Source organism: Macrosteles quadrilineatus, unplaced genomic scaffold (assembly GCF_028750875.1).
Source record: "Macrosteles quadrilineatus isolate MER2022 unplaced genomic scaffold, UCM_ALF_1.0 Scaffold_8__2_contigs__length_117827958, whole genome shotgun sequence".
Taxonomy (NCBI): domain Eukaryota; kingdom Metazoa; phylum Arthropoda; class Insecta; order Hemiptera; family Cicadellidae; genus Macrosteles; species Macrosteles quadrilineatus.
In genome coordinates this window covers 62430993-62456856 of record NW_026542601.1, presented here as the reverse complement: position 1 = coordinate 62456856, position 25864 = coordinate 62430993, and the positions used below count along the sequence as shown (strand labels likewise).

The following is a 25864-nucleotide window of genomic DNA, read 5'->3' as shown; positions in this document are numbered from 1 at the left end:
TTTGTGAGTATTTTAGCTTCAAAATAAGTAAAATTATCATATCTAAGGTATTTCTTAAAATAGTGCTCTCATATATACTAAAACAAATATATACATATTTAAGGTTGCAAGAGCAAAATTATAAACACAAGTTTTCTAAGCATTATTTGCAGTAGCAGTATAAAAAGTATTCTTACAACATTATATACTCACCCATTTGGTATTCACTCCTTTAAAGATTTTTATCATGATAGTCGAAAGCTCTGGTTAAGTCTATTTAAATATTTCTTTTTAAATAACTTGTGAAAGAGACTTGATTAATGCAGTATTTACAAATATTATTATGTCAAATATATATAGACAATGACAACGTTAGTTTTAAGCTAATGACTATTTTGATTTCAGTTGCTGAACAGTTTACATCCTTCACGAAGTCAAGCTGGTATTATTAAATGGTTGAAAAGCTCAAGTAGTGGCTTGAAGAAAAATGAAGGTAGAACAATAAATAGAACGCATTTTGAGTAAATGTAGGTCTACTTAAAACCAAAACGTCCCTTTGAGTGTTGTAATATTAATTACAACACTTAAAACTCCTTATCATATCTATACATCGGTACTAGTAGTTCCCGATTTCGCTATTGAACGATTTTGTCTAACAAGGACCATTGAAGTGTATATCCTGAATGTTTTATGTTGCAAAAATGTATGTTTCATTTTAATAATGGTTAGAGAAGCATTTACAATAAAGCAATTCATGAAGTAAATAACGATTGGTTTATTGGTCATTGCATTCGTTTTATTCTAAAGTTGTTATATTGCTTCTACAACTTTTACTACTTAACCACGAAATTTATCTCTATATATTAGCAAATATATACTGTACTTATCAACAAGACTTTTCCTCTTGGTATTAATGATTACATCAGTTATAAATACTACTGATTTGATAATACTGCAGGAATAAATGTTTAAAAGCTGTGTAAATATGATTTCAGAATTTAAATCGAACAATTAGGTTTTAAAAAAGTATTTTTTTATGGTTTTTAAGTATTATGTAATATTCTCCAAGAAAGAACCACTTAGGTTATTTTAGTAAAACATATTTTAATTTTAAATAATAAATCTTCTTGTAAAATTGTTTTTGTTCTTAGTGTATGGACCGCCAAACGAGGAAAACTCCAGCAAAGGTGAGATGCCACACTACTGATTTTTATATATTTAAATACCCTACATGCACAATGTGTTTCCAATACTTTTTCATCATATGGAACTGACCCCCATATATTTATGCTTCAACCCATGTGTCTAGATGTGCAGATGTAAAAACTGGTTACACTTTTGATTAATAGAATTAACCAGATACAAACGCAAATAATTTTTTTTGTAATATTTGTTTGTTAACATTTCAGATATGTAGTTTTGCTTAGGAATCACTGTTGCGTATGTGCACTGACGTTCTACTAATAGTCAAAGGTATTTGTTACCACTTACCAGACGCTAACACCTCTTGCTGCATAACCTAAGTTGGGTGAGCGGCTAAGGTGTGCTGTACATCAAACTCTTGGCTAACTCATAAGCCTTTTTTATGTTCTTTGATACCAAAGTTTGGCCAGTCGAAGCAATGATAAAAATTGCTACAATAACCAACAGTGCAAACATCATAATGTATAGTTGAACATCCGGGGGAAGCCTGTATCGTTGAAATAGCGAAGATCACTATCTTCACCTGAAGTTTCAAATACATCAAACGCCCAAGTTTCTGATTCGTTGGAGCTTTCCATCTTTGAGGTAAACTGAAATTCAAATGAAAATTGAACAACAATGTCATCAATCATTTCCCCCCCAAGTATACTTGCTGTAACCATCCAAAACGTCCTTCACTATCTTCACTAATTGAACGATATAGTCATCCCTTGAAGAACATGATCCGTTAGTCTATTTTGATGGTGAAAGCCTACAATCAACTACGCAGTACATATAGATTGACACGAAGTGTTTTATTGCTATATTATATTCATGTTTTTAGGTGGCAGCCCTTCAAACTTTGTTTTCGGCCCAGCTAATACGAACGGTAAGATGTTATTTGCTAAACTATATGGACAGTCACTTTTCCGTACTAATTAAATTTATGATTGAATACGTTTTACAGGCTATGCAAATTGATGCTTTTGAAAGCTTCGATCATGTACTGGAAAACGTATATAATAAGTTTAGGTACCTAAAAATCAAACGATTTATACATTTTATAGAGCATATAGAAAAGTTATCAATTTAGGAAACGGTAAATAATCCAATTTACAGTATCAACTTTACGAGCAATAAAACAAATTAGAGACATCTAATGCATGCTCACAGATTCTCACAGATATGTTTAATATTTTAATTTATAATAAATTTAAGTAACCGGTTTGGCAGTTAATCATATAATGTGTTCATTTACTTGAGTCGTTTTAGCCACATTTTTACAAAGGTTGTAAGTCATAATGCTGTGAGTTGTTGTGAACATTTTTTAATAATAAAACTTTTATTATCAGATTAAAAAGTAAAAAATGTAATAATTATTTTGTAAGTATTTATATTTTACCTTTATTCTTTGGATTTCTAGGATCGGTGAGACAAACGAGTTCTGGACAAGTGTACAACGTGTTGATTGAGCAACAAAGAGGGAAAACAAGAGAGTGTGAAGAAGAAATAATAATTTCTTTGAAAGATAAGAAACATAAGTCACTTAGAGGAAAATGTACGAAATCTGGCTCACCGAAGATGATAAAGAACGTCGGAGATTTCCTATTAGTGGAAGGTCCTGAAGAAAACGTTTGTGCGTTCTCAACTAATAATAACGAAGTAATATACCTGCTGGATGGAAAATGGAAGAAAGGGGAGTACGGCAACGATTATGCTAACGACAAAGAACTGACTTCAACTGAGGTGGATGAATTGAAAAGGAGGATCAAAAAGTGGCTATCGTTCTTTGAGGAGTCTGACAAAGAGATCGAGAGGCTAAGAAGTTTGAAGAATTCCATCAGAGTCAAATTCTTTAACGAAAGAAATAGACTTACACAATTGCTACAACAGGAAAGAGGAACCATTATACAAAGCCGAAACGAAATAAACCAACAAAAAAATCATGAGTGGCAGAGACACAGTTCAGTGATGAGAAGCATTTATAGCCAAAGAGGATTAGGAAAACTCACCTCAGATGCAGCAGACCGTCTCATAACTGAAGAAGACACTAAATACAACAAAAACATTGACGATTTGGACAAAATGCAAGCCAGAGAAGAAGAAAGATTGGTTGAAGCAAACAATTCTTACGATAAGGAAATGGAAGAAGAAGAGAGTAAAACGGCTGAAGAAATACGCAAATTAAACTTTCTGGAAGGGAAAGAAGTTGAACGAGTTTTCAAACAGATCAAAATAAATATCAGCCAAGGGTGGTAATTATTCCAGAAATCCTTACTTGAAATAAAAGACATATCGGTAACATGTTGATTTTTCTTTCAACTATCTCTCAACTATATATCTGTGATTTGCAATACATTTTAAAACATGCAACAAAAGTCCGTTGGAACAAAGATTATGTATCGACACAGGCGTCTCTTAATTGGTATAATTATCTCCAGAAGGCCATTGCCAGTACATGCAGAACTACATCTGGTGGAACAGTACATGTTCACCATTATGAATATCCATACTACCTTCTACCTTTTATCTTTTGTGAGTACCTAACTAAAAAATAAGTAAAACTATCATATCTAAGGTATAAAACAGAGCTCTTACGTTAACTGAAACATTTTGACTTTTGCATACATATTTTATGTTGCGACAGCAAAATTATGAACACACTATCTGCCATTCTCGTCCTTCGCAATGGAAAGAGAACGCTAAAGAGAATGCTTATGTATAAGTAATCTGCTGTCTGAAAACCTATAAACTTATAAAATAAATTTCCACAGTATTTTTTTTATAAATCACTAACAAAATCCTATCCAAAAACATTGTTTATATTAATTAGAAAATTTAAATGTATTCCTAAGAATGACATAAAATCTGTGAAAGCCGTCATAGCAGAGCGTAAAATAAAACAGTGGACTACTGGGGTATATTGGCTCTATACACGAAAAATCTGTTTAATTGTATAAGTAGTTTACACGTTATTGAAACACAGGTTCAATCAATAAGTACGGGGACTGGTTTGCTGGTTCACTTTAGCCCCAAAAGAGCACTGGAGGGGGGGGGGTGGTGGACTGGTTGATTTCGATAGAGAAGTCCTTCACCATTCAGGATCACTTTGGATCAGTTACCTACCGGCATATGGTTTGAAATATGTACAAAAAAATAAATACGCCCTATTCGCACAATATCAAAAATCATTTTTTTCACTATAAGGTATGAAAAACATAAAACATAACAGTAAATATTCCTACAGTTCTCATTGTGTATCAGAGTTTTTTGACGCTGATTAGTTTATATTAAGCTGTTGTCATAAATTTGAACAAAAAAATAGTGGTGCGTTGATCATCATAGAACAATGATAGAACCAACATGTTTAGTTGGAACAGCTGTCATAGAATTTTCGAAATAAGCATAGGGCTATTTGTTGATCAGGGATGTAAATATCTTGCCAAATTTCGGCCTTATCCGATCAGTAGTAGTTAATGCGTAATTAAGCCCCAAACAAACTTACAAACACAAAAACTTTCACCTTTCTCGTCATTATAGTATTAATAATAAGTATGGTGTTCTCTGTTATAAATATTATTTCCAGAAGGTTGTATCAAACGTATACCATAACTTTATATTACCATTTTCGTCATCACTCTTTTGAAATAAGTTTATCATGATAGTTGATGAACTTGTTCTGTTTATTAAAATTAAAATTATAACAAAAGCTTACTTTTATGAAGAGACCCAGTTATTGTAGAAGCATCAGTAGTCATAATGTAAGTATAAAGGTAAGTATAAATTCGGTAATGCCAACGTTAGTTTTATGCTAATTGTTTAAGCATGTTGCTTTCAGTTGCTGAGCTGTTCATATCTTCCCAGAAGTGAAGCTGGTATTATTAGTTGGTTGAAAAGTTCAAGTGGCTTGAAGAAAAATGAAGGTAGAACTATTAAATAGCTACGTAATTTCAGTAAACAGTAACAATACAACACTTAATACTCACAACATATTTATAAGTACTTTTATAGCTTATATACAGTCGGTGCTAGCGGTTCCCGAACTTGCCATAGAATGTTTCTCTGTACAACATATTAAATAAAGGACGATTTCAGTGTAAATCCTGCATGTATTATGTTGCACCAAAGTATTTCAATGAATTTTGGATTTTATATTACGTATTTTTTATTGTTATTTTGATGTATGTATTTTTTGCATTTTAATAATGATTAAAACAATTATTAGGTACTATATATATAGCAATCTAACAATTGTTTACGATTATTTTATTGTTCATACTTACGTTGGTTATATTTTGTTTTCCTCTAGCATTGCGACATTGCTAATAGGTACGAATTTTACTGCTTAACCACAAAATCCATATACTGTACTGTAAAATGATACTAAAACAGGCGCAATACTGAGCGTCAAGCCTATGTTGGTAGTCCATTAGCTATAAACAATGTTATAATAATACTGCAGGAATAAATGTTGAAAAGTTGTTTACATAATAGTTATAGAATTTCAATTAATTTTTAAAATAAGTCATTATAAATAAGGTAGCCTACTATAGATATGAACTGATAAATAGGTAAATATCTATACTGTGAGAAAAAACCCCGAAGTTACTTATACTGTTATAGCAGAGGTTATTCATAAATTATGTTTTATAATTGTTTTTTTTAGTTCTTGGACCGCCCAACAAAGAAAACTCTAATGGAGGTGAGATATCTAACGACCTATCTTCTATTCGTCTAATGAACGCTTCATGCAAACTTCATTTTCAATGCTTTATTCATGGTATAAGGCTTAGGCCAAAATATTATGCATAAAACATGCGTTTAAAAGTGCAAATTAACAAACTGGTTATAGACTTTTGATTTAAGCAAGAGAAAGTAACGCAAACAAAATTTTTTGTAAACTTCGGATAGAAATAACTATTGCGTATGTGTTACCACTTCGATTAGACCACACACAAATATTGCTCCGTATCCAAAGTTGGCTGAGCCCGGTGAACCAAACTCTCCACCACTAATGTGTCTTTGTCTGGTGTTCTCTGATACCGAGTTTTGGCCAGTATAAGCTAAAACTATTGACTAAAAACCTACCTGTAGGTTAATAGTCAATAAAACTATGTACTATTACAAATTACTGCTTTATTCAAGTGCTCTATACAGTAGTATCATAAAGGTTGATCCTAGATTGGACTTTGAACTTGGCTGTAAGCAACACCAACACCCATGATTTAGATTTATATTATTTTCTTACTTGGCAGTACTAGTGATTAAGACTCATTTACCTTATCTTAGGTAATAAGGTAGCCCACAATACAGTTCGGGGGTAAATACAGGGTCGTCCATGGGAAACGGGTGGATAAAAATTGCCCTTAAAGTCTTAAAAATAGAAAAGGTTTTAAAAATAAAAATAACTTTTATTACAGCCATTCACAAAATAAATTATCTTGTTTCTAGTTTTGAACATTTACATCGCTCAAATTACGGCCATTGAAACGACACAAATTTTCAAGCCTTGTTCGAAAACTTGTTTCCATAATGATTATAGATTTTTTAAATTTTGATCCTGATTGCGGCATTCAATTCTTTTAGACACGTGTTTTTCATTGTAAGCACGTGTCTTCAGATGACTCAACAGGGAGAAGTCACACACATCGATGTATAATAAATCCCCGGGCTGCACAGTCAGGTTGAAGTACGGATCTAAAACACAGTAAACCATTTAATTTAAAAAGATTTGTGATTTTAAATGACATAAATTTTTACGTATGGGAATATTTTCAATTCATTGGTTACTCTCAGTGAAGTAAAATAATTTAAAACTGTTTTTCTCAGGTTAATATCAGGCTAAAATTACTTTGAATCCAAAATGTATTCTTTGTTTCAAAGGTTTTTTTTAAATTATACCCTACGGTAAGCAATAAAATGCATACACATAAGCTTGTAAATTCATTTACCATCCTTCGTAATGTAATGACATATTTGATGTAATATAATGATTTATACATAATTTGCCTACAGGATTGATTTATTGACATAAAATGAGGTTACTAACCTGTCCTAATATAATGATAATTACATGCCTGAAATTCAGTATCTACTATCTAAATCCCGTAAAGCGTAAACTGATGCCGAGCCGGCCGAGATCCTAGCACCAATGACGACCAATAGGGGCTACGGAAGCCTTCTAAAACATAATTGAGTTTCCAATCAACGTATTACCGCACTAGTGACTACCACGACTATCCGCAGTACTATCCTGATAATTAGACCAATTCTTTAATACCAAGGCAACAATTTTGTTGGGATTCGACTATAAACTGTAGGTCCTTTAGTCATCATTTGCTGAATGGGCTATTCATTAAAAGCTGTTTGTACAGGAATATGTTGGCCTTAGTCACTAACAAGACTAAAAGATCGCAACACTCATCCTACACTCATCTCAATTCATACTTGGCTAAAAAAAATACTTTGTATGGTTGCCATTTCAATAAAAAGTATTAAAAAAGTATTTAAGTATTACTCTTGACCCACCACGTTGAGTTTGCTCAGTTGATTCACCACTTGTTTACGAAAGCATCGTATGCAATGAAAATTAATGCTATTTGCTCACCGGACGTTACTTTTTCAGCTGATTTAGCCGATTGACTATTTAGTCCAGCATCTATAGGGGGTTGAGTATGCACTGAAAGTGTAACTCTTTTTGACTTTTGATTGTTGTTGGGGGCATCTTGGAGATGACAAAAACCGATGTTGTCGCCCTCCCAGCAGGTGCACAACTTGTTAAGGTGCTCAGAGGCGCGTTCTAGAAAATCGCTTATATCTCGAGAACTATACACGATAGAAATAAGCTCTAAACGGCATTGTATTACCAACTTTATCTGCTTTAAAAAAGTACCCAGGAAAAGTCCAGTATCTATGATATTAGTTGAGCTAATTAACAATTTATTTAAAATTTTGAATAAAAACCCCTAAAAAACGTTAAATTATCCATTAAAACCCCTTTAAAACAACAAAAGTACAGTTTTTCATCGTGCATAATATGTTTTACACGCTAAAGTGACTTTATATGGTAATTATATCGAAATATTACAAGGTTATGCGAGGTTTCTGATGAAGCGGCACGGTGACGCGGGTGAGGCCGCTGCGCGGCAGAAATCAACGTGTAGTACAGACTTGTAAACATTGGGTATGTACCGAAAGTGTAACGCATTTTGACTTTTGATTGTTGTTGGGGGCACCTTGGAGAGGACAAAAACCGATGTTGTCGCCATTCCATCAGGTGCACAACTTGGTAGGAGGGGGGGGAAGTAGCGCTGAGGCGCGTTCTAGAACATCGCTCATATCTCGTGAACTATACACGATAGAAACATGTTTTAAACGGCATTGTATTACTAACCGCATCTGCTTTAAATATTTTACAATGAAAAATCCCATATCAATGATAAACATTGAGGTATTTAACATTATATTAGAAATTACAAATTTAAAGTCAAAATACCGTTTATCTACCTATAAAACTCTCATAAAACAATGAATATTACTGTGTTTAGAGTGCATTCTAAGTTCAACACACGAATTACAAAAATATAAATCTACTGTACTTTCCTTAAAATAATAAGTACGGAGTTCTCGAGTTTGCGAGAAAATAATTATAAGCTGTTTTAACACTAGGCTATTTTAAATATAAAATTTTAACAAAAATCTAGGTACAAATACCAAAGAAAATACTTCAGTTTGAAATGTATACGGTTTTTATTAAAAGAATATTAAAATATACTTGGAAATGCTGTACTTCATTTTAAAACTTAACTACCATATAAACTACACATAAGAAAATAATGGATACTATTTCAGCCATCTTGTTTGAAACGATCTTAAAGATAAGAATTTCCAGGGCCGGATTTAGCATTTTTGCGCCCCTAGGCCCAAATAATTTTCCGCCCCCTAGTCTGGTCACAGTTACTTTCCTTCAAACCTTTATTAAAAACTATATCATGCCCATAGGCCTAAGTTAATTGCTTGAATACCACTCCTCGCCGGAATCATTGCCAGTTTTTTTTTTTTTTTTATTGACTTATTTAGCCTTAACAAAATGCCGTCTTAAACACTGTTAGCAATTTTATGCGTTTAATAAATGCTCACGTTTGTGGCCGTGGGACTGAAACAAAACAACTCAAACCACCGAGAATTCCTGAAAAAAAAAAAAAAAACATGGTCATTGATTCCAATTCCAGGCCCAAAAACCTGAACTCCATACAGTACGTGATACCATAGATTAAACTTAGTCTACTCCTTTAGTAGATTTGTCATAATTTTGGATTAGCTGAAAACAATTCTTGTTATTTAAGGAGTATGTTTTATCTATGTTTAAACCTAGCTTATCCAAAATAAAACGATCTAATCATCAACAATATGTCATCTCCTGTTTATATTACAAGAAATTAAAACACACATCATAGAACTAACCCTAAAAAAATAGAAACAAAACTAACGTCCAGTATCACCAACATGAACTATACATGAAACAATTTTGAATTAACAATGTCATAAGAAGTCGACTTGAGCTATATTTAATCTATGGTCGTACTGCATCTAGGTTATATTTCCAAAGCAAAACAGAGCAATACTCCTGCCAACCATACCGATCCTTAGGTCTGAGGGGAAAATGACAGCTTTAATGGTGCTTTTGAGGGTATTGAATGTTTCTAAAATCTAATGCAAACGGAGATTAATATTTTTTGTTAAATTTAAACGTAAATTAATCGTTGTTTCAATATTCAACACAGCGTATTATATATTATAACTTGATCCTGCAGATTGTTGTAAACTAATCAAAAGATTAGTTAATAACTTTTGTTTTGTAAAGTGAGGGTGGTAACAATGTCTAGCACGCTTGCGCCCCTTATCACTATGATCAGTAATGCCGAGCCCGGGCCTGAGCCAGCATAGTGGCCAAGTGCAATGGCAATACGATGCGTACCCCTTGCGCTCGTCAACCTACTCCCGTATAACCAATGTTCGTTAGCAACTTTGTAACGAAATTGATGCGTAATTCTGAAAAATATTTTAAATTTCATAAAAATAATTTCTTCTTTTGAACTTCAGAAGTTTTTTTATCATCTATGACTATTTATTTTTATTTTTAGATAGCCTATAAAAAATTCCTCTTGGCCGTGCGCCCTCTGGGACCTTGCGCCCATAGGCCCGGGCCTACCGGGCCTATTGGGAAATCCGGCCCTGAGAATTTCTACAATTTTAAAAACATTTGCAGTAGGATCTGCAGGATGACTTGTTTGAAAAGCAGCTACAAGTTGATCTAGAACAAGTCTTGCATTTACATGGCTTTAGCAAATTTGTAGGAGCCGGGGGCATTGTCATAAGAAGAGGGCGCAATTTTCCTGAGCTGTCTTTGAAAAATCCGTACTGGAATAGATCTAAAGGCTCTATTTCTGCTGTCAAGGACTTTTCCCAAAAATATAGTTGGGCACTACACCTTAACAGGTGGAATTTGAAGCCGTCCGGTATGCAAGGCATTTTACTATTGTCCTTGACGGCAGATGGATTAGTTGTGATTGCTATATAGCTGCTGTCATTGCAGGTGCTTCCTTTTCTTCTTAATACTGCTGCTCCTTCTGCAAATGTTTTAATAATTGTAAAAATCCTTATCATTAAGACCGTTTCAAACAAGATGACTGAAATAGTAACCATTGTCTTCTTATGTGTAGTTTACATGGTAGTAAGTTTTAAAATGAAGTACAGCATTTCCAAGTCTATTTTAATATTATTTTAATAAAAACTGTATGGATTTCAAACTTAAGCATTTTCTTTGGTAGTTGTACCCAGATTTTTGTTTAAATTTTATATTTAAAATCGCCTAGTGTTAAAAACAGCTTATAATTATTTTCTCGCAAACTCGAGAACTCCGTACTTATTATTTTAAGGAAAGTACAGTAGATTTATATTTTTGTAATTCGTGTGTTGAACTTAGAATGCACTCTAAACACAGTAATATTCATTGTTTTATGAGAGTTTTATAGGTAGATAAACGGTATTTTGACTTTAAATTTGTAATTTCTAATATAATGTTAAATACCTCAATGTTTATCATTGATATGGGATTTTTCATTGTAAAATATTTAAAGCAGATGCGGTTAGTAATACAATGCCGTTTAAAACATGTTTCTATCGTGTATAGTTCACGAGATATGAGCGATGTTCTAGAACGCGCCTCAGCGCTACTTCCCCCCCCTCCTACCAAGTTGTGCACCTGATGGAATGGCGACAACATCGGTTTTTGTCCTCTCCAAGGTGCCCCCAACAACAATCAAAAGTCAAAATGCGTTACACTTTCGGTACATACCCAATGTTTACAAGTCTGTACTACACGTTGATTTCTGCCGCGCAGCGGCCTCACCCGCGTCACCGTGCCGCTTCATCAGAAACCTCGCATAACCTTGTAATATTTCGATATAATTACCATATAAAGTCACTTTAGCGTGTAAAACATATTATGCACGATGAAAAACTGTACTTTTGTTGTTTTAAAGGGGTTTTAATGGATAATTTAACGTTTTTTAGGGATTTTTATTCAAAATTTTAAATAAATTGTTAAATAACTCAACTAATATCATAGATACTGGACTTTTCCTGGGTATTTTTTTAAAGCAGATGAAGTTGGTAATACAATGCCGTTTAGAGCTTATTTCTATCGTGTATAGTTCTCGAGATATAAGCGATTTTCTAGAACGCGCCTCTGAGCACCTTCCCCCCCTCCCCCCGCCAAGTTGTGCACCTGCTGGGAGGGTGACAACATCGGTTTTTGTCATCTCCAAGATGCCCCCAACAACAATCAAAAGTCAAAAAGAGTTACACTTTCAGTGCATACTCAACCCCCTATAGATGCTGGACTGCTCACAAACATGAAGGATAGTGAATACAGTTGAACAGAACTATCTTGTTTACTATTTACAGGTGTGGTAATGTGATAATTTCCATGTTGTGATAGGACAAATATGTTGTTTAAAAATACTAGAATAAATACATTTTTATGTGTATAGCCAATAAGTGGGGAAACAAATTAATAGTTATTCTTTTCACAGTTAATGTTCTTGTATATATTTTACTAATCCTTGTGTTTAATATTAGATATTGGACTGCCGACGAAACAAGAAAAGCGGAATGAAGGTGAGTTCAATCAATGAAGAGCATATCGGTAAGTTATTTTGCCATAATGTATGAAATACAAACTCTAGAGCAGTTAATGATTTTCATAAAAGAGAGTACTTTTGTTCATACAATTTGTTCTGTTACATGAGTTTTTTTTTATTTTAGAACTTGGACTGCCCAGCCAAGGGAATGCTAATGGAGGTGAGATTTTTGCAACGAAAAATGTGAAAACAAAAAGTACCTTACTGTAGGATGACAAAAATAATTTTCTTTATTAATAAACTAGCTGTTTTACCCGATTTTTGCACAGGTAAACTTTTTAATTGCAAACTAAATATATCACCTGTGATATAGCTATACATCTTAGGGATCATCATCCTATGGTGGAAATACACTAGTAATTGATTACTTATTCAAGTACTTATTACTATAAGATATTATGCTTTCAACATTTGTTTTGTCCCAAACTAAGTCATCTGGAAAGTACTGTTGATTTTTATTGATTTGTACAAAAAATCACTCTCGGGGTGATCACAAACTATGGGGCTATTTAAGATTTGGATTAACTGATTAAGCCACTCTTCGTTTGCCACCACTCATCCTATTTTCTTCAACTTTATTTTAAAGCACATTTATCAGAAACATTGACCATGGATCATATCACAAAAAACTACTATTAGCCATAGAGTATGTCAGGGTCATATGTTATGCCAGGGCCAAATTTTTATGGCCACTTTTTCATTATTACATTTTAATAGTAATTTTCCATAAATATCATCATAAAAATATCGGAACTGTTGCTTGATCTGAGTCCAGTTAGGGGGGCTACTAGGGCGTAACCTTTTTGTAAAATTTCTATAAACACTATTCTAATATCCCATTTATTACTACCTGAATAATGGTCATATAAAATTTCAGGCTCCTAGGTAGTGTTGAAGTTAGAGAATTAGTGGAGAACCAGTAGGTCAGTGAGTCAGTGAGGGCTTTACGTTTATCCGTCCAAAAACAAAATATTATAGGCCAAATATGATTAGATATCATAGTACCACAACATAATACAAACATTAAAAAATACCGAGTAGTCGAAAAGTAAATAAGAAACTTAAGGGTAATTCTTGCAGTTAATATATGGCAGTTAAAGTTTGCTCATAATTTATGGCTGTTTTATAAAGTGATTTTTTTTACAACACATGAATAACACCGAATTATGAACCAACAAATTCCATGTTAGACTTTAATCAAAAGGCAAATTAGATACTTAGAAGGCATTTGTTTACGCAATATATGACAATTAGTGATTGGTTATACCTATGTTTTTCTATTGAAGTATTTTTATTCGTAGGCACAGAACCACCCTTGAAGCAAAATTTAAATGAAGGTAAGATTTAGCACAACACTACTCCATTATAACCAAAATCTTTTGTTATTTATTGTGACCCTTGGTTGGAATATATAATTGATAAAATAGAAGAATTACCTTATCCAACCACAGTTGCTGGTATGACAACTAGTTTCGTTCCTTAGAACATCGTCAGGTCATTGTATGCAACCACATCATCAATGTACTAATACATTGTGGTATGTCAAAAGATTCTTTAAAACACTGTCAGAATCACAATAATAAAAACTAGTCATGTTGATCAAATTATTAAAATTTAATAAAAAGTGATAAAAATGGTTAAAAATGTAAAGGCTGGCCAGCACTGTGTTATCACTGTCACGGACTAAATAAAACTACTATAGTAAGTTTAAAGTTTAACTAAGACTAAAGTTTTATTTATTAAGAAAGCCCTCTTTGTCAAGTAACTTTAGGGAAAAGAAATATAAATACCCATAATGCAGGTTTAATGAAAATATGGTGCATGCAGTTTTTGTTATAATAATTTTAGAGTAGGAACTCTGTGATTAAGAAATGTTTAATATATAATCATTTAGTTCTACATAAGGCAAACCTCCAGCAAATGGACAAAAAGTTGTTTTTCAAAAGGGTGGTCCAAGTCCACTTTGCCTGTTGAAGTTCAGGGAAATTCCGAGATGTAGATAATTAGTTTATTAGTTTGTTTTATTTACTATATGAAATAATTGGGCTTCAGGGGTTTAATTTACATATAAATTATAATCAAATTTCTAAGTTAGAATGTAACTAAAAGATAAACAAGGCATTTGAAGTAATTCATGCAGGGACTGGATCTCAGTTAGTGTTTGGTTAAATCTACGTTTTTCTTTTAAACTGGTATTTTTTCGTAGGTACTGGTTCACCCCCTGAGCAAAACTTGAACCAAGGTGAGATATAATACAACTTTTTACTGAAATTACCAAATCCTTGAATTTGGTGTTTGTCATTCTTATAGAAAATATATATGATGAAGTATTACAATAATACACGTTTGAACGAATTGTAAAGTTGCTATAGGTGACACTAAAATTTAATTTGCTTGCAGTTATATAAATGTTTGATGTATTTATGATAAATGATCGTATAAAACATGTTTTACTGTGGAATATATAAGAGCATGGAGGGTTGCAAAAAACGGGTTGTTATTCTTGCCAAAATAGGCCTATATACCTTTATACATACTTTACTCTTATGTATCTCTATTTTCTTAGTAACAATTTATAAAATCGGTTCATATATGCATCATGATAATATTTTTTCTACTGACAATCAAGAAAGAAAAGCAATAATAATATTGTATGCAGACCACAACAGATCGTATTTTCAGAAATCACATTTTGGTGTTTTTTTTATATTTTGTTTTTTGTTCTTAGGTGTAGGAGAACTTCCTACCAAACCATATCCCAATGGAGGTAAGATTTTTTATAATAACTACATCGTTAAAAATAGATTATATAAATTTAGAGGATTCAACCTGTAAAAATTAAGTACAAGTAAGCTGCTTGAATTAAAAAAGCCTACTTCGTTTTTATTTATTAAGCATAAATAAATATATCAATATTTTTTTTTAGGGTGGCAGCCTCTTTTAACATTTCATTTGCCCGTCCAAAGGTAGAGTTAGATTAGAGAGATTAGGTTAGATTAGGTAGAGTTAGGTTCAGGTAGAGTACAAAGGTGAACTGTAGGCCTACTGATAAAATGTTTTCGGCAGTGACCAGGATCCGAAGTAGTAGCCTTTAAGAAGTAACAGCGAAAAATGTTTTTTCCCCAGATAAATGACTTTGTAACCAAAAAGTGAGTAGGTAATCACGAGTAAATAGAGATGTTATAATGAGTAACGTATGGCTTATAACAGACAGTAGATTTTTGTAATAACATTTGGTTTTCTTCTAGCACTGTTTTTTTTTCTTTCAGAAATTGGACATCCATTTCCCAATGCAGGTGAGTTCGATTTACGAAATATACGAAAAAATCTGCTTCTTATTATTAGGTTAGTATATTGCTTAGGTTAACAATGAAAATAATCCTGTAAAAAGTAAAATTAAATTCTAAAGTAATACATTCATGACATGTGGTATTTGTCTTTTTTTCATTTTCTTACTCTAAGACAGTGAGTTGGTTTAAATATTCATCATAATAAACCATCTAACCAAGAAGTAAGAAATAAACTGAAGAGGTACATACGGGTTATAACAGACTGTAGATTTTTGTAATAACATTTGGTTTTCTTCTAATATTGTTTTTTGTTATTTGCAGGCTTTGGACATCCTCCCAATGCAGGTGAAATCTGTTTATGAAATAAAAAAAATCTGCTTCTTATTACTAGGTTAAAATTGATTTTTATGGATTAAATGTTCAATTTTGTTGAACAACTAAACCATATGTTATGTTATTGTTGTTGATGTTGTTTAGTTTCACAATGAAAATCATCCAGTAAAAAGGAAACTTATAAAAATATTCTAAAGTATTAGATGTCATTCATGACATGTAGTTTTTGCCTTTATTCATGTTTTCATTCTAAAACAGTGAGTTGTTTTTTTTAAATATTTATCATAATAAACCATATAACCGAGAAGTAAGAAATAAACTTAAGAGTTACGTACGGGTTATAACAGACAGTAGATTTTTGTAATAACATTTGGTTTTCTTCTAATATTGTTTTTTGTTATTTGCAGGCTTTGGACATCCTCCCAATGCAGGTGAAATCTGTTTATAAAATAAAAAAAATCTGCTTCTTATTACTAGGTTAAAATTGATTTTTATGGTTTAAATGTTCAATTTTGTTGAACAATTAAACCATATGTTATGTTATTGTTGTTGATGGTGCTTAGTTTTAATAGTTAATGCAATAAATAGCCCAGAAATATAATGGAAAACGTTTTTATACTAAACAAATTATTGATTTGGAAAATGTTTTTATTTCTTACTAACTATTAACATTTTACAAAAAAAAAACAGTTTTACCCTCCCTGATGCAGCAAACCTAAGTACTTTTTAAACTAATTCTATTTAAATAGGCAATAAATGTTATATTTTTAAGTAGACATTTCAGTGTAAATCCAATCAGTCAAATGGAAATTCGCTTAGTCTGCAGGTTTGCTGCGGCGGGGGTATTAACAAATTACACCAAAACCATAACATACAAAAGGTAAACAAGACAATTAATATTTGATCAGGTGATGATGTAAAGACAAGTTGAGAAATATTACTTCTCTAACACCACCCCTTAATGTTTATCAACTTGATCCAGTCCAATTAATTGCACTTAACTCTTGATGTCGTGGGCCAGGAACACCTTTTGTCAAAATATCTGCTGGCATTTCTGCTGTTGGCTTATACTTTAGAATAATGTCCCCTTGTTCCACAGCTTCTCTTATGAAACGATTTCGTATGTCAATATGCTTTGTTCTGCGATTTAACATGTGGTTTACTGATAGTTTTTGGGCGGATTGGTTATCATTGTAAATTACAATCGCATCCTTCTTCCCTAAGAGTTCTTTCAACAGACTTCGCAGAAATTTAGCTTCTTTTGCTCCATCACTAAGTGCCATATACTCTGCTTCTGTACTTGACAATGCCACCGTGCGTTGTTTCCTGCTCTCCCAGCTTATAGGTCCATTTGCTAACTTGAAAATATATCCCGTATAAGAACGCCTGTCTTCTTTGTCGTTAGCCCAGTCCGCATCAACGTATGCTTCCATCTCAAGACTCCCTGATTTTTTGTACACAATACCTCTCTCAATAGTTCCTTTTAGGTATCTCAAGATACGCTTTGCTGCCTTCCAGTGCACACTCCCGTAACAGCTATTAAACTGGCTAAGATAACTAACTGCATGTGCAATATCTGGTCTACAGTTGACAGCTAGATACATCAAACTTCCTATAAGTTCTTGATAAGGATATGATTCACTTCCCGATTTATCCTTTTCTAGGTATAATCCAGCCTCTATTGGAGTATTCACAGGTTTGCAATCAGTCATCTTAAACTTTTCCAATATATTTTGAATGTAAACTGACTGATCTAGGCACAAAAAGTCATTTCCTCTCTCCATCCTCATTCCTAGGATATTTTGAGCTGGTCCTAGATCTTTCATTTTAAAAGTACTCATTAGTTGCTCAATAATTTGAAGTTTTTCATCTTTGTTATTGTAAAATACATACAAATCATCAACATACAGTGCAATTATTGTCATACTATTGCCACTTCTTCTTTGATAGACACAAGGTTCAGAATTCAATCTTTTGAATTTTAAAGATGTAAGTACTTGATTTATTTTCTCATACCAAGTTCTTGATGACTGTTTAAGACCATAGATAGACCGTTTTAATAAACATACTTTGTCTTCTTTGCCTGGTACAACAAAGTTTTCAGGTTGTTGCATATACACAGTTTCCTTTAGATGTCCGTTCAAAAAAGCAGTTGAAAAATCTAAATGATGAATATCTAGATCCATTTCTGTTGCTAGAGCCATCAACATTCTGAGAGTGCAGTTTCTCACAACAGGAGAAAAAGTCTCTTTGTAGTCAACACCATACTTTTGTGTAAACCCTTTTGCTACTAGCCGAGCCTTGTAGTTTGTTATGTCTCCATTACTGTCTCTCTTGATCTTAAAGATCCATTTACTCTTGACAGGTTTTGTTCTTTTGGGTAAGTCTACCAAACTCCAAGCATCATTTTCTTTGAACGAAAGATATTCTTCTTTCATTGCTTTTTCCCAGAGATCTTTATCTTTCCCATTTAATGCTTCAAATACACTGGTTGGTGTATGATCATGAACCACATTATATACTTCAAATGGTCCCATGTCCTTTGGTTTCCGTGTTCTTTGTGGATATCTTCTCACCTCTGGGATTGCTTCAGGATCATTTGTTGTGTACATCTCTTCTTCAAGACTTGATTCTCGCTTTTCTTCTTCAAGGCTTGATTCTCTGTTTTCTGTGTCAGGTTCTGATATTGTGTCATCTGTTATACACATGTCCTCTTCTAGATTTGATACATCCTCAGCTATGTCATCATTAATATCATTCTCAGTTATGGCTCTACTCTCTGAATCATCATTTGATAGATAACTCCTTCAAGCAGTTCTATTCCTATTTTCATGTCTCTTTCCCCCATTTTAAAAGATACTCCACTATGATGAATAATACCAATGATATCACATCAACAAATAGAAGGGAAATTGTTATGTTGAAAATATCTTACTTTCAGGATTTACAATGGCAAAATTTACATTTACAAATTGTAAAAGGCCCATAACCTAATAGTTAATGTAATAAATAGCCCAGAAATATAATGGAAAACGTTTTTATACTAAACAAATTATTGATACATCATTTTAACAAATTACACCAAAACCATAACATACAAAAGGTAAACAGGACAATTAATATTTGATCAGGTGATGATGTAAAGACAAGTTGAGAAATATTACTTTTCTAACAAGTTTCACAAATCATCCAGTAAAAAGGAAACTTATAAAAATATTCTAAAGTATTAGATGTCATTCATGACATGTAGTTTTTGCCTTTATTCATGTTTTCATTCTAAAACAGTGAGTTGTTTTTTTTTTAATATTTATCATAATAAACCATATAACCGAGAAGTAAGAAATAAACTTAAGAGTTACGTACGGGTTATAACAGACAGTAGATTGTTTGTAATAACATTTGGTTTTCTTTTAATATTGTTTTTTTTTCAGGCATTGGACATCCACTTCCCAATGCACGTGAGTTTTAATTACAAAATATACGAAAGAATCAGCGTATTACTATTGGGGGAAATCGTTTATTTATATTAAACTGTTTATTATCGATTAAACAGTTCAACTATAGTTAGTATATTGCTCAGTTTCACAATAAAAATTATCCTGTAACATTTAAACATAACCAATTTAACAATTGTCAATTTTAAAAAATTTAAAATTTTTGTAAGATAAACCTAGAGTAATGCATGTCATTCATGTCATGTGGTTTTTGTTTTTATTCATGCTTTCATTGTAAGACATTGAGTTGGTTTATATATTCATCAAAATAAACTATCTAACCGAGAAGTAAGGAATAAACTTAACAGTTACGTACGGGTTATAACAGACAGTAGATTTTTGTAATAACATTTGGTTTTCTTCTAATAATGTTTTTTTCCAGACTTTGGACATCTTTTTCCTAATGCAGGTGAGATCTTTTTACAAAATAGAATATTATAAAAAAATCAGCGTCTTATTATTGAGTTGAAATTGTATATTCATAATTCAAATTTCGAACTATAGTTGGTATACTGCTTAGGTTCACAATGAAAACTGCCCCGTACAAAATTAAACTTAGTAAAATATGAGTAATTCATGTCATTCATGACATATGGTTTTTGTCTTTATTCATGTTTTCATTCTAAGACAGTGAGTTGGTTTACATATTCATCATAATGAAGCGTGTACTAATATTTATAGTAACGGTACTGGACTCATAAGGATCGTTAAGGCTTAATATGTTCAATTTATAGATGCGTGTGATATTCTAAGGCGAATAATAATACACTTAAATTAATTACTGAGTTAAAACACATCCATATCACAACCATTTCGATGATCCAATATTTCTAATACATCTGATTAAATAATAAGCTAAGAAAACGTAAAACTTCGAGTGTGCTGAAAAGTATAATTTACATATTAAGCTGGTGTAGTTAATAGTTCCCTACACCCCTTAATCCCCCCCTTTCCTGAAAGATTTAGAACATTGTAGAAATATTAATTCTAGTGGTAAAACTGATCCAACTGTAGACCGGCGTCCAGCACGGATGCTCGGGTGACTCCTGGCACCCAACTCCTCTCACGACCTTTCCTATATCCTCCCCAAGTTCTCAAGCTATCATCTGATTTGCGGTATGACGCGGTCCTCTGTGACGCAAGCGTCACAATTATAAACTAAATAACCAAGAAGTAAGTAATAAACTTAAGAGTTGCGTACAATTTAACCAGTATAACAGACACTAGATTTTTGTAATAACATTTGGTTTTCTTCTAGCACTGTGTTTTTTTTTTTTACAGATATTGGACATCCACTTCCCAATGCAGGTGAGTTCTATTTACGAAATGTACGAAAAAATCAGTTTTTTTTGTTAGGTTGAAATTGTTTACGGCAATATTGTTAAATTCTGTTAGTATGTTGTTTAGGTTAACAATGAAAACAATCCAGTAGAAAGTAAATTGTAAAATACATGTAATACATAGCATGTGGTTTTTGTCTTTATTTATGTTTTCATTCTAAGACAGTGAGTTGGTTTAAATATTCATCATAATAAACCATCTAGCCGAGAAGTAAGAAATCAACTTAAAGAGTTACGTCTGGGTTGTAACAGACAGTAGATTTTTGTAATAACATTTGGTTTTCTTCTAATATTGTTTTTTTCCAGACTTTGGACAGCCTTTTCCAGACTTTGGACAGCCTTTTCCAGACTTTGGACAGCCTTTTCCAGACTTTGGACATGCAGGTGGACCTTTTCCGAATGCAGGTGAGATCTTTTACATAATAGACCATTATACAAATCAGCGCCTTATTATTGAGTTGAAATTGTTTTTTATGATTCAAATTTCTAACTATAATTGGTATATTGCTTAGGTTCACAATGAAAACAGCCCCGTGCAAAATTAAACTTAGTAAAATATTTTAAAGCAATGCATGACATTTATGACATATGGTTTTGTCTTTATTCAGGTTTGCATTCTAAGACATTGAGCTGGCTTATTTATCATAATAAACAGTTACACGCGGGTTATTGCAGACAGTAATTGGCAATAACATTTGGTTTTCTTCTAATATTGTTTTTTTTTTAGACTTTATAAATCCTTTTCCCAATGCAGGTGAGATCTTTTTACATAAGAGACTATTATTAAAAAATCAGCGCCTTATTATTCAGTTGAAATTGTTTTTTTTATGATTAACATTTCTAACTATAGTTGGTATATTGCTTAGGTTCACAATGAAAACTGTCCCGTACAAAATTAAACTTAATAAAATATTTTAGAGTAATGCATCTACTTGAAAATCTTACTCTTTGTGAAAGAGGAGGGGTTTGTTTGGTGTAGTATTTATCTAAGATTTCTACAGCGTCATTGAATCAAATATTACTTACGGGTGTAGGATGCACCGAGTCGAATACAATTTTGAAAGGTTGTGGGCCTAAGTGTCCTAGTAAAATTTCTCGTTTCTTGTCTTCATTCTTGACGTTTTCGTTCCTTAATCCGATCTTCAATCGTTCATACCAGTAAACCCAATCTTCGGTCGTCCCGTCAAATGAGCTACACTTAAAATCAATATTTTTCGACTGCGCCATTGTAGTGTTGTGGTTTATTATATTAATAGAATAACTATTTTGAAAACATGATGTGTATTCTATGAGAGTAAACAAACAACTGAACTGTAAACATATCGACAATTAATTATTCATCTTAAAACATGTGAAGATAACACCAGCTGATACACTACATCAAGTTTGCCGCCATTTTGGAAAATGACCGCCATTTTTGAAATAATAGAATAATTAATAGTTTTAACGAATTTTATGGTCTTTTTGGAATGTGGATGCAATTTTAAGACTTATTTACTTTTCGCATTTTCGCTATAAACCTACTTGTTTAGGAGCTACATAATGTAAAATGTACACCGGAAGTCATTTTTCCATAGGCTGTAACTCCTAAACAAGTAGGTTTATCAAAAAAATGTCAAGAATAAAAAAGTTTTAAAATTGCCTATTCTATCCGAAAACATGACAAAATATAGGGTGTTTTATAAGAAATTTCAAAGTTGGCCACCATTTTGGAAAATGGCGGCTTAATTTCGAAAAAATGAAATCATATTTTTAACTGCCACAAAAAATAAAGGAATGTCCCCCATTTAAAGTTTTCTCTAATTCTAACCGTTTCCGATATCCCAATGGTGGCCTCCTTGAGTTGATCACCCTGTATTGCTTTCACAATGAAAATTATCCTGTTACAATAAAGATAAGCCTAAAGTAATGCATGCCATTCGTGACATGTGGTTTTCGTTTTTATTCATGCTTTCGTTCTAAGACAGTAATTTCTTTTGTAGGCATGGACATCTTCAACGATCCTCGTTTCCATGAAGGTAAGAGTTTACAAATTATTGAACTAATACAACAATTATACTTTTTTTAACTTAATATAAACTAAATATGAACTTAATATAAACTGAATAAACTTAAGGGTTACGTGTGGGTTATAACAGACAGTAGACTTCTGTAATAATGTCTGGTTTTCTTCTAATATTGTTTTTTTTCCAGGCTTTGGGCCTCAATTTCCAAATGCAGGTGAGTTCGATTTACAACATATACGAAAAAATCTGTGTTTTATTGTTGGGTTGAAATTTTGTAATTGATTTAACTTTTACTATCGATTAAACTATTCAAGTATAGTTAGTATATTGCTTTGACAATGGAAATTATCCTGTTACAATTAAACTTCGTAAGATAAGCCTAAAGTAATGCATGCCATTCATGACATGTGGTTTTCGTTTTTATTCATGCTTTCGTTCTAAGACAGTAATTTCGTTTGTAGGCATGGACAATTTCAACGATCCTCGTTTCCATGAAGGTAAGAGTTTACATATTATTGAACTAATATAACAATTACACTTTTTTCAATATATTTCTTTATTTATGGAAAAAATATTGTACGAAATTGTAAGATTTTGGTTATATATAATTAAAATATTTTCATTGAATTTTTTTAATATTCAAGAGAAAATTGTTTTATTTAATATACACTGCCAAATCTGTATACAACTGAGAACTAAGAAGCAAACTCTTGGTATGATTAAGAACACGACGGTTAGCGTGTTTTTAACAAACGCTTTTATTCTACCAGACGAGGAAGTTAAAAAATAAACTACTTTGTAGAGAAATCATTTAAATGTTTTTTTATAAACACGCACATAGAAAATATAAAATTAAAAAGTTAGGAGAAACACAAGATCATTTCCTTAAACCGATTTTGTTTTTTAGTTAAAGTTTGTTTTTCTTTTAAGATTTTGTTTTTGCTTCTAGCATTTGATCAACAGAACATTGGATATTCCAATATACGTGAGTAAAAAAAATACAGAAAATAAATATTTGATTTGTCATTTAGAAACAAAATGCTATAGGATATTGGCAACGCATTGTTGTAAATGTTCAATTCTGGGATTTCATTCACACCACAGCAATAATTAAAAACAAGAAAGATTAAACATAACTCATAGCCAAGAGCAGTGTAGTTTGATAGACATATGAAATTATATTGTTTACAAAAACTAAATAATCGAACAAAGACTTATTAAATATTTGTTTCATTCTAAATTATTTCAGTGCCAAAATCTGAAGTATGATTTGTTGGTTTTTAATTTAGTGTGGCAGTATAATGTACAGCTGTTTGTCATATCTAAGTTTAACTGTCTCTTATATTAGAAAAAGTTTCAGTTAAAACAAACAAATGAGAGGGCAATACATATAACAACACATTTTATGTTCAGTTTTTATTTTATTTATTATTATTTTTTTAGAGAATGAAGGATCGAATCACAGACTTACATTCTTTGAAGTAGAAATGAAACGGTCGAGGGAAAATAATGCCAATTGCAAAGAGGAAGTATCCATTACACTTCTGGCTAAAAACCAAAAAAGATGGTTTGAGTTACAATGTTTGGAAAATGGAAATCAAAGTAACGTAATGGAAGGACGTGACGGTTCAGTTTTGGTGGGTCATCTAGAGACGAACTTCTTTGCTTATTTACCAAGAGGGGAAAAGTTTTACTACAGAATTAATGGCAAATGGAAAGAAGGTAAATTCGGCCAAGATATCGCAATGGACAAGGAGCTTTCGGATAGTGATATATCTCAAGTCCAGCAAAAGATCGAATCTTCTTTCCCTTCACGTTAAAAAAGGCAATCAATGACTTGTTATAACACATTTAAGTCTGAATAAAAAATTTTTGACACCATGCTTTTACTTGAAAATTGATGGTAACAAACTAATGTATTCTAAAAATATAAGCTAAATGGACGAAATTTATTAACGGTAAAACTGGAGAAAACATTTACTTTGAAGGGCTTACAACATTTGTTTATTTTACTTTAAAAGTCTTAAATGGTTACTACCGGAAAAATGTGGATTGATAAAAATTGTAAAAACGTTATATTTTTTTACCCTAATTTGCATCAAATTCTAAATTCTTTTAATTTTTTTTTATTTTTTTTATTTTAACTTAAATAACGTTCTGATGTAATTGGACTTTAAAATTGTTTTTGACTGCATTACTTAAGACAACATTAAGGTTTAATTTAAATAGCCTATTGTTAGAGAATTTTATTATTGTAAAAGATATTTACAGTTTATACCAAGTTTCTTATTTTAGGAAAGTTATAAAAAACAGAGAAGCGTAATGTAAAATGAAAAAGTATCGGATATTTTACACCTATTTTGGTATGTAGTATCTGGTTCTGAATTGCCCGTTACGTTTTCGTGGCACATTGTATACAATTAACGAGTTGGTTTTCGTACCAGTATGAAAATTCACTTTATTAATTGAATTAATTTCTTTTTCACCACACTATGATGTTTTTAGTGGTTTTACATACGTTAATTGGTGGCTGAAAGTTACGTTTTGCTGGTCATGCCAGCTGTCATCGTTATTTGGGGACCGAGCAGGTTTTTACATCCCTAGGGCCGCAAAATCAGCTGCCTGCTTACTTACTTAAAACATGAATGCATATTAAATACACAATCAGTATCCATAGCATTGCTATTGAATTATTTTATTGTCACCGTTGCCTAGCAACTTTTTATTATTTTTGCTGATTCCTCAAAAATATTTCTTCGCATAACCTTAAAGTTGTAGTTGTTTTGACTATCAGTGTGCATTATGATAGTGGTGAATAGTGGTAATAGGGTATAGTGTAGTGAAGAGTTCGTACCACGGACCGAAATGGTTTTGCAGCTCTAGATCGATTTAAGTTCTCGACTTCGTCTCGAACTTAAAAACTATCTCAAGCCAGCAAAACCTCATTTTCTGCCCTAGGTACGAAATATACTATTATAGACATAGAAAATAATATTGCTTCATATAAATTGGAACGATAACAAGAGTTTTAAATCA

General features: G+C 32.2%; 1 protein-coding gene across 1 annotated transcript; it reads left to right on the top strand.

The window, feature by feature from the left end:
- Positions 1 to 1145: 1145 nt before the first annotated feature.
- Positions 1146 to 24711, top strand: LOC129000430 (uncharacterized). The gene is made up of 23 exons (XM_054427394.1): positions 1146 to 1166; positions 2006 to 2050; positions 2585 to 3416; positions 3606 to 3696; positions 5000 to 5084; positions 5828 to 5863; positions 12304 to 12342; positions 12490 to 12525; positions 13667 to 13702; positions 14572 to 14607; positions 15094 to 15132; positions 15635 to 15661; positions 15977 to 16000; positions 16396 to 16419; positions 19420 to 19446; positions 19865 to 19891; positions 20764 to 20790; positions 21129 to 21227; positions 22805 to 22840; positions 23016 to 23042; positions 23290 to 23325; positions 23778 to 23813; positions 24272 to 24711. The coding sequence occupies exons 3-23, from the start codon at positions 2743 to 2745 to the stop codon at positions 24646 to 24648; spliced, it is 1839 nt and encodes a 612-aa protein (XP_054283369.1). The 5' UTR covers positions 1146 to 1166; positions 2006 to 2050; positions 2585 to 2742; the 3' UTR covers positions 24649 to 24711.
- Positions 24712 to 25864: the final 1153 nt, after the last annotated feature.